Genomic DNA, 10,381 nt, shown 5'->3' on the forward strand with positions numbered 1-10,381 from the left:
GCTAAACTCGGGCATTGAGACCGCTTGTGTCCCCTCTGATTGCACTAGAAGCAAATCAGATTTGATACTGTGGTGGTGGTGGTGGAAGCAGTACAATCCCTGCTGACATGACCAATTCGGCCGCACCTGAAGCAGCCCGAACTACCCACCCTGCACGTTCCCTCGTGCAACTTTCCACACTTGCCACAACGGCTGCGGCCCTGCTGGCTCCTCGATCGGTGATCTGATACCTTGGGCTTCTTGCCCACACTCCCTGTCTGAACCCCCTTTGGTTTCCTCTTCTTCTCCATCTCCAAATCCAGCTCCCTTTCCCGAGCCCTCGCAATCATATCCTCCAACGTCTTGCAGCTGGATCGGCTCACAAACTGGCGGATATCACTCCGCAACATCTCCTGGTATCGGGCTTTTTTCATCTCCTCGACCGAGATTTGGCATCGGGCCCCGCCCGGCATCGAGCAAAGCTCGGTATACATATAAACGTATCAAAAAATACACATAAACATAATCACATAACATAAACATATAAACATTCCTCGGGCCCCGCCCGACATCGGACCAAAATCCGGAAATATACAAACATTCCTTGGGCTTTGCCCGGAATCGGACCAAAGTCCGGAAACATACAAAACAGACACATGCAAGAATCACGAAGACATCAAGCATATAAACATTCCTCGGGCATCGCCCGACATCGGATCGAAATACGGAAACATATAAACCTACATCAGGCACTGCCCGGCATCGGACCTTGTTCCGAAACATACTAGCATGCATATATGGGCTGACATTAGTGCCTTCGACCCGTTCATACAGGAGAAAACTCACCTCATAAAGCTTAATGCAGAATCTCACGGTAAGGAATCTCTAACGGCTGCTCGAACGACTCCCCGGCTATCATTACCAAAATGACACTTAGTCAAAATCCAATAATCCTTCTTAGGGTAAAATGACTATTTTACCACTGATCTAATTTGGTCCATGACCTAGGCCCAAATCCATAACATGAAGGCCTAATTCTATATAGCTTTTCCCAAGCCCACTAATGGCCCACTTATGGCCTAATTTTCTAAATTGGGCCCAACTCCTCAAATGGGCCTTCCATTAAGCCCAACATATGATTTAGTCTAATAACAACCCCAAAAGAATGATCCAATAGGCCCATAGTAGTATAGTCCAAGGGAATGGCCCAAAGAGGCCCATTGATTTACGAACACAGGGCGTTCCCTTGTGGAACGTTGGGCGTTCCTTATCAATCCAGATTGCGAGTCTCAACGGGAACGCAGCGTATTCCCGAGCCTTATGCGGGGCGTTCACGTCCAGCTTCCAAAAACTGGCCATTAAACACTTAATGCTTAAGCCATGTTATCCAAACATAGATCCAAGCTATCTAGGACCCCTAGAATCATAAAGTCACGGGCTTAGTGACTTTGCATGTCCCCAAAAGTCCCAATCTCAAGAAATAGCAATCAACTTCCATAAAGATGGCCATAACTCTTGCATGAACCCATTAAGACCTTCAAGGTAGCAACTTTTCTGTCTTAGGGACTCAAATGGAACCAAGGGTGGCAACCCTAAGCCTAGAAACGGATTTGAACCATAAGCCTAGATGGCTATAACTCTTGCATGATGTTATCTCGGATCTATGAGCTCAAGATACTCAAGTTCCTCTTCACTAACTTCTTCTTTCTCATTCCAAGCTTCAAAACACCACAAAGGCTTCACAAGATCAAAATCACACAAGATGAGCAGTGTAAGGCTTTCTAGGGTTTTTCTGAGGTTGAGAGGCTGGTAAGGACTCACTAGTCTCATATCAAGTAATTCCTTGATTTGTTTGGAAAATTCTTCTCTATCTTGTAAAGAGTAAACCATAGGTTTTTCTCTAATAACCGTCTTGGGATTAATAAGCTTAATTGAAGCTTTCAGTATGAGACATAGTGTTCTTTATATAGGTCATAAACCCTAAAAGTTAGGGTTTACATTCAGTGCGGAACGCATCGCGTTCCTCAGGGGAACGCCTCGTGTTCGGACTCCGCCTCCAAAATCCTGATTTGGCAGAAATAGTCCCTTATTCCTCCAAACTTACTAATTACAAGGTCCTAAAGCAATAATTCAATATATAAAGGACCAAAATGTAAATAATACATGGACTGAGCGTTACAAATGGAGTGGAGGTTGAAGAGAATACCCTAGGGCATGAGATAAGGTCCTTAAATATGAAGAGAACCCTAAAATTTGTGGGCTTGGGCTACAACCATCCTCACGGCGTGACCATCCTCTTGCCACGTCGTGACAATCCCTCATGGATACACATTTCATTTTTGACTTGTCACGTCGTGACACCCGGTTTTACCCAAAAATTATGCATTTGACTCTCTGGTGCCCTAAACTGATCCGTTCTGGAAACTGGGTGTTACATAGACATTATTTCCATCACTCTAGAGTTCTTTCATTATAATAATTATTCTCTTTCTATCGATACATAAATTATTCATCTTTTTTGTTCATCATTTTCATGATAGTTAAACTTCATGTTCTTATTATTCTACACTTTAGCCGATCAAAAGGGGTCCAATATAAAGAGAACATAGTTTATAATAAAATGAAAAATAACAAGGGAATCTCCATAAAAGTCCTATTATTTTACCATAATTTACGAATAAGTCACAAACTAAATTTGATTACAATTACAGGTAAAAGTGACGATTTGACCTTTTTTCGGTTTATGAGTTTCATTGCTAACCTGTACGTCTGGTCATTAAATGAGTTGATGAGAATGATATCAAGTTTTACAATAAAATAGCAGTATATAAATCATCATATCCATCTCCTCAGCTCATTCAATAGTTAAGCGTTCAGGTTAGTAATGTAATCGGTAAAATGTGTGTTATAGGGAGAAAATGGTCAAATCGTAAACAAATTTTAGTTTGGAACTTATTCATAAATTATAGTAAAATAATGTGATGAAGATTTTCCTAACTCATTTATTGAGTAAATATGTCAGCAATACAAACCGGTAAATTGAGGGAAAAAAAGAGGCCAAAACGTCATTTTTACTTATAATTCATATCTTTCGTAATCAAGTTTTAGTTTATGAGCTATTCGTAAATTATGGTAAAATAATAAAACTTTAATAGAAATTTTCCAAATAACAAATAAATAAAAGAAAGATAATTCGGTTATTTCTAAAACACTTAATACTTATCTAACATGATTTTTTAACGATTTTAATGAAAACGACCATCGGTGTGTGATGGGCTTTTTGCCAACCGCCCATTTATGTAATTTTTTCAATAATTATAAGATTAAAGATTTAAATAACAAAATGTTAACAACGGATAACCATAATAAACCCTAAGAAAACTAATGCGACAACGAAGACAACAAAATAGTTGAAAATGACTAAGGGGCTGTTTCTTTAGCCACTTAATGGTCTTATAAAGAGGGAGGCTCTGAATCGTTCAGATTCAGAGCGTTTGGTTGAAGCCATTTTAACCACTTATTCGGTAAGAGGTAAAAAAAAAAGCCCTTAATCGGCCAGACTTTGTGAGAGATCTGGATGAAAACATTCCCATTCATACCCTTACCCTAAAAGAAAAACGCCGCTTCTTTTTTTTCCTTTCACCCTTCTTCTCCCACGAGCTGCTCTGTTGAGTTTTCCCTTCATCGATCTCCGACGGTACCTCTACACCTCCGGCTTCGTCAACTCCGGCCTCCGGCTTCGTCAATTCCTCCTTCACGCTGGTAAGTGATACTCGAATTCTTTATGCTCGATTTTGGTGCTGGGTTTTATCTATGTTCTTGTTGTTCTCTCCATCAAGCTTCAACCACCGATTTCTCAGTTTTATGTATGTTTTTTGTTGCGTTTTTGTTGCTGGGTTGTTGGATTGCATTTTTTTGTTTGAATATTGGGGTTGTTTGTGACATCAAGCTTGTCATCTAACCCTATTTTTGACATCAGGATCAGGCCCATGAGTGGTTTCGACCCTTCGACCATCGGACCCTGTTCCAACTTCCGATCTTGCGTCAAATTTCTTTGAAATCAGATCATACAATTTTCTCTCTCTAGCTCTTGTTCTCGCTCAAATAAACCCTCAATAAACCTCTGCTATGTAAACATGAAGAGGGTATTTAGAATATCTGAGATTACAGCAGCAAAATCGGAGCTGTTGTGTTGCCACCGTAGATTTTCTGTACCCAAATCCCTAACGAATCAAACTACAATACCCACGTCGACCCGATGGTTTTCTACGGAAGAATCCCACTCTTTATCATCCAAAACCATGTCAGATTTATATGGACAGTTTGCTGATAAATGGGCTTACGCTGAGGTGCGAGCTAAAGAAGAATTGATTGAAAAAGTGTCTGTATTCCGAGATGAATTGGTGAAGAATGTGAAAGATGAAAATTCATTTGAAAATTTGTTGGAAGTTAAGGGGTGGAAGTTATTCACGATGTATTCTAATGGAGCTGCTTTGCTTGAGCTTCTCAGGTTATTGGAGTCTAATCCTCATTTGGCTATGAAGGTAATTGATTTTTTTTTCCGTCTAATTTGTAGGGATTTAATGTATAAACTAGTTCAAGCTAATGGTTTTTTTATGCCAATTTATTGGCAAATGATAGATAATCTAATTGTGCCTGATGGAATTACTAAGCAAATGGAATTCCTAATACCCAAATTAGTTCAGAAAAATATATGTCAAATTTGATTGTTCAACAGGGTGTTTGATGTGCCTTTTTAAAGTAAATATTTTGCATTAAGAATCATAAGAAGATTCTATCTACAAATACAAATGATAAAAACTGCACACATTTGCACAAAATCCAACCAATCTGCCCAAATGAAATGAACTTGAATGAACATTCTTTCTGAAAGCCCAAATGTTTTACAAGTTATAATTGTTACATACTATGCCAAGTAACACAATAAGTTAACCAACTTGTACACTTACAAATGCAGCTGATATTGCCATGTTAATCTGTTTGTCCTGCACATCAGACTTGGTGAACCTGATGAAATGAGACATTCGAAAAAGTATTTCAAAATGAAGTTCATTTTTACATGGTGTCATACAATTATAATCAGTTACATATATGCTATTCTTCATGCCACCTAGAATTGAATTGAATTGAATTGAATATATTCTAGCTGCAACAGTTGACTATGGTGGTGATCAGCAGCAGATAGATTATTCCCTACAGGGTTCAATGCAATAAATAGCAAACTACTTCCATTGTTGGTTTATTACACCATTTCACTTTCATTTCTTCCAATTACAGCATTGTACTTTATAAATTCTACCTAATTGCTATAACTGGATACATTTTGCAAAGTATATTGCTACCAGTTTATGTGTCATTTTACCATATTTTGTTGCATAAATTGGTAAAAAAAAATGTATAAGTTTGTTGCATAAACCTTCAGGTTTTTAATTGGAGAAGGGAACGAGAAGATAGACCCATGTCATCAGAAGAGTATGCAAAAGGCATCAAAATAGCAGGCAGAATGAAAAATGTCGATCTTGCCCTTGAAATTTTCGCAGAAGCTACAACAAAACGGATCAAAACCACCTCTACTTACAACGCCCTCATGGGTGTTTACATGTGGAATGGCCTAAGTGAAAAATGTCAATTAGTTTATCACGATTTAAAGCAAGATACGATTTGTCATCCCACATCAGCTACATTCAACATGCTCATATCCATTTTTGGGTATCGAGTTCTCATAGATCAAATGGAGGCCGTGTTCCAAGAAATGAAAGATTCCAATATTGCCCCTACTTTGACCACATATAATAATCTGATCGCGGGTTATCTAACCGCATGGATGTGGGAAAGTATGGAGAATACATACCGAATGTTGGAAACCGGGTCGATCCGACCCGATCTCGAAACCCGCTTGCTAATGCTCCGTGGGTATGCGCATTCGGGTAATTTGGAGAAAATGGAAGAGATGTATAATATAATCGGGGGCCCACACATTCGGGAAAAACATATTCCTTTGATACGAGCTATGATATGTGCATACTGCAAAAGCAGTAATAGGAATCGAGTCAAAAGAATCGAGGAGCTTATGAAGATGATTCCGGAAAACGAATATAGACCATGGTTGAATGTTTTGATTATACGGGTTTATGCACAAGAGGATTTGGTTGACCAAATGGATCGGTCAATAGACGAGGCATTTGACCGTAACACAAGTGTGAACGCGGTCAAAATCATGCAGACTATCGCAGCGACTTATATACGGAATAACGCGGTTGAAAATCTGGCGAGGTTTGTGAAACGGGCCGGGGATTCGGGGTGGAGAATCTGCCGCTCGCTGTTCCATGGGTTATTGTGGATGTTCGCTTCACATAAGCGGATAGAGGAAATGGAGGAGGTTCTTGTTGAGATGGAGAGGTTTAATTATGGTTGCTCTAAAAGGACTTTTGTTATATTGTATAAGGCTTATTCCGAGCAAGAGGAAGATGAAGGGTATAAACGTAAATTACATAGGGTGTTAGGGTTGATGTGCAAGCATGGGTATGGAGTTCCATCGTGACAACGGATAATTTTGACATTAATGTAGCATATGAAAAAGAAGCCATTAAGTGATTTCATATTGGTATTGTTTAATTTTCTTACTTTTCATTTATAAAACTCCTTTTGGATAAAGTATAAAGTGTTGTCCGGATAAACGATGTTTAAAATTATTCAAGAAAAATGTGGCACACTTAGGGAAATTTAGGAGAAGAGTAGATATGTCAAATATGTAAAAAGCTCACTTCCTTTGATTTTTCTATTCTTTAATAAGTCGTTTGTGAAATAGTCATGTATTGTCTAACAGAGTAAGGTACCTTTCAACTGCACGGTTTTAGATATTCATTGGTGAATATGAACACCAAACTCACCACAGGTTTTTCAAAATTCTTTGGTCTCATATCTTTTGGGCTTATTAGCATCATTGTCATTATACATGTTAGAAATCAAACATTAGCATTGCACTGTAGAAGTAAAGCATAGGAGTTACATTGGAAATAAAGTTTAAATCAGTAGAGCCAGATGTATTAATTAATGAATATTGTAAAAACTGATTAATGTTGTGAAATTTGCCATCCATTGGATTGGAAGTTCGGAACTAAGAGGCAGTTTCTTTTATTCTTGATGGATTTAATGTGTTAAGCATTAATCTCGACACTAACATAGACGTTTCTTTATTACTTAATCTAGACATAATGATTTAATGGAAACTTGGCTTAATGTATTGAGACAATAATCCTTTACCTATTTGTCTTTTTTTTTTTTTTCTCTAGCTCTTACATGACAATTGATTGTAAAATTTGGTTTTAAGAATACATCATTTTATCCAAATAGACATTATTACTTATTTAGTCACTTTACATATGGAGTAAAAAGGAAAAAAAAATATACATGTCAATTGGACAACATCCACTATAAGTAGAAGTGCATGGGACAAAGACTCATTCTCTCTTGTCTGTCCATACTAAAGATCTCCCATGTAACAAACTCCACAATCAAATGATTTTAAATATTCTTGATTCATTTGTGACATTCAATCATAACAATTTATTTCAACTATTTGCTATAAACAATAAGATCAAAGCATATGATTTGTAACAATAATTAAAATAGAAACAAGAGCCTCCAACAAATTTGTGGCTTGTGTTAATTCAACCGGTTCAATAGCCGGTGGTTGTAGCTGAAAACTATTTTCACAAACAGACAATTGATCGTTGGCCGCACGAGCATTCTCATTGGCAGCCACATAAAATTTTGAGTCCACAAGTTGCTTCACATGTATAAGGTTCGCCAAAGCAATCTGAGCATCTATCACACACCCTGAAACCCTAGCTTTCACTTCTGGATCACTCACTTTGTTTACTAGTGACTTAACCAATGAAGGCAAACCCTTGGCATCTTTGATAGCCGCATCAATTGAAATCTGTGCTAAAACTTCAAGATTTTGTGTTGTAGAACGTGGATCGGTTCTTAAAGTGTCCAGACAGAGAGATTTTTCATCTGGAATTTCGGTACAAATGTCATCGATTAAGTCTCCCTTAGTGGGAAATGGAAAGGAAGTGGTTAAAAATGCAAGAAATAGAATATGCATATATGAGATTTCAAGAGAAAAGGCCATGATGATATTGTTTTGATGCTTTTCTTGTTTTGTTTGTGAATTGGGTGGTATAAGTATGATTGCAAAGGGTGAACATATGGAAGTCAATTAAATATTTTAATTAACGTTAATTAATGTTTATAAATATTTATGATTAATGCAATTGAATGTGTAGAGATATTGTAACTTATTGTGCGCCATATTTTCTTATCCTTTTTTATACTATGGGAGTTTTTGGTGGCATTTAAAAAGTGAAGGTCGTATATTCCCCATAGCCTTAGTAACTATGTATACCCTTCTTTTTTTACTTTGATCGAATAGGAAATTAATTTCAATTTGCTAAAATAAACAACAATCAGAAGAAAATGAATAGTAAATACAATTATAAAAATGCATGTATTTCTTGTAATTTTGTTTTATGAAAGTTAATCAAATAAATTGTTATTTCTTGCATTTCGCCCCAAATATAATGCTCGATGGTAACTAAAGGAAATGCATCTATAAAACTACACTAATCTGGAAAAGAAAGGACTAACTTCAGCAATAGTTTAGTTATGGCTTCTCGAGGCTTTAACCTTCTTTCAGCAATAAAACCCGTATTTCCAGCAATCTCTAGTGACAAAGCAGCATACAACATGTTGTACTTTTGTCCCCATAAGCATAACAAGTTGAACATAAACACAACACCATCAGAACATAAAAATATTTAAAAAAAAATAAAAATAAAAACAGAAATAGATAATAATAAAAAATCATTCCAATTATAACATTGTACTTTTATTATTATTAGGTCAATGTACTTTAATATTTTACCCAATTCTAGCAGTGATTATTTGTTTGTGGTAATTTAGTTGCTATATCATCTTTTTACAGCGTTTCTTTTATAGCCTTTTGGTAAGTTGGTTGTTATTATATATACCTTTCTATAGCCTTTGAAAAGTTTAGTTTCTATTATTGTGTATCATCACAACGTAAATAGATACATTTCCTACTTCATCATGATTGTGTGTTCCTTCACCTTGAAAGCTGAAGCAACCTGATGGTAGATATCATTTAGCACACACACACACACACACACACACACACATATATATATATATATATATATATATATATATATATATATATATATATAGTACATAAAAGTATAAAAAAGGAACTGCATGCATAAGTAAAAGTTAAGAAACAAGCATGTTTTCAGGGGCTAAATGCAAGAAATAGCAATGCACTTCCACTTATTTGTGTATTGTAACTTGTAGCATCCCACTCTCATTTCTATCTATTATTACAGCATCGTACTTCCAATTTTATGAGAGGTCAATAATATTCTATATATGTACCCCATAAAAGATGTTTTCCAGAAAGAATGAAAACGAAGTAAGTAGAAAGTAGTTTGATGTATGTCATGCAAATGCAACATCGAGTAGCAAGTAATGGGTTTAGGCATAGCGAATCCGTGAAAGAGAATATGAAATGAAGTAATATTTTAATCTCAGCCAATACGTTCTGTTATATGTGATCGACTATTTAGTCAAATGTTTAGCTTTGAATTTGCTTACTTATGTGAATAGAACGTTCTGTTACTACAACTGCATCTATTAATCTATTATGCATGTGATCCATTTTCCATGTAACAAACAGATTCTTTATGTATGATATTCAACAAATTTCATTATAACAATTTGCTTCAACTATTTATTATAATCTATATATATCAAATAGTAGTAATCAAAACATATGCCTGGTAACAACCATAAAAATAGAAATAAGAGCCTCCGACCTATCGAATGCTTGTTTTAATTCAAGTGGCTCAATAGCTGGTGGTGTTAAAAAAGTATGTCCGCATATAGACAATGTGTTGTTAGCCAAACGGGCATTCTCATATGCAATACCATAACGTCTTGACTCCAAAAATTGCTTCGCTTGTGTAATACTCCCCAAAGCATTCTCAGCGTTTCTCACACACCCTGAAATCCTTTCTTTCACTCCTGAGTCCCTCACTGAGATTTGCAGCGACTCAACAAATGGAGGCAAACCACTGGCATCTTTCATGGCTGCATCAAATGAAATCTGTGCTAAAACTTGAAAATTTTGTGTTTTAGAACGTGGGTCAGCTCTTAATGTGTCTAGACAAAGAGGTTTATTGTCTGGCATTTCGGCACAAACATCATCGATTAGGTCTCCCTTAGTGGGAAGTGGAAAAGAAGTGGTTAAAAACGCAAGAAATAGAACATGAATATATGAGATATCAAGAGAAAAGGCCAT

General features: G+C 36.5%; 3 protein-coding genes across 3 annotated transcripts; 1 reads left to right on the forward strand and 2 right to left on the reverse strand.

Moving 5' to 3' along the window:
• Positions 1-3,605: 3,605 nt before the first annotated feature.
• On the forward strand, positions 3,606-6,732 carry LOC145119817 (Tetratricopeptide repeat (TPR)-like superfamily protein). The gene is made up of 3 exons (XM_079055559.1): positions 3,606-3,741; positions 3,959-4,523; positions 5,423-6,732. Exons 2-3 carry the CDS (start codon positions 4,116-4,118, stop codon positions 6,539-6,541), a joined length of 1,527 nt encoding a protein of 508 aa, XP_078911685.1. The 5' UTR covers positions 3,606-3,741; positions 3,959-4,115; the 3' UTR covers positions 6,542-6,732.
• An 865-nt stretch (positions 6,733-7,597) lies between these two features.
• Positions 7,598-8,137, reverse strand: LOC145122552 (pectinesterase inhibitor-like). The gene has a single exon (XM_079058142.1). It carries the CDS (start codon positions 8,135-8,137, stop codon positions 7,598-7,600), a length of 540 nt encoding a protein of 179 aa, XP_078914268.1.
• A 1,707-nt stretch (positions 8,138-9,844) lies between these two features.
• LOC145122553 (pectinesterase inhibitor-like) lies at positions 9,845-10,381 on the reverse strand. The gene has a single exon (XM_079058143.1). The coding sequence runs from the start codon at positions 10,379-10,381 to the stop codon at positions 9,845-9,847; it is 537 nt and encodes a 178-aa protein (XP_078914269.1).

This window comes from Lactuca virosa, chromosome 6, assembly GCF_052849685.1.
Source record: "Lactuca virosa cultivar CGN04683 chromosome 6, Lactuca_virosa_CGN04683_v6, whole genome shotgun sequence".
NCBI lineage: Eukaryota > Viridiplantae > Streptophyta > Magnoliopsida > Asterales > Asteraceae > Lactuca > Lactuca virosa.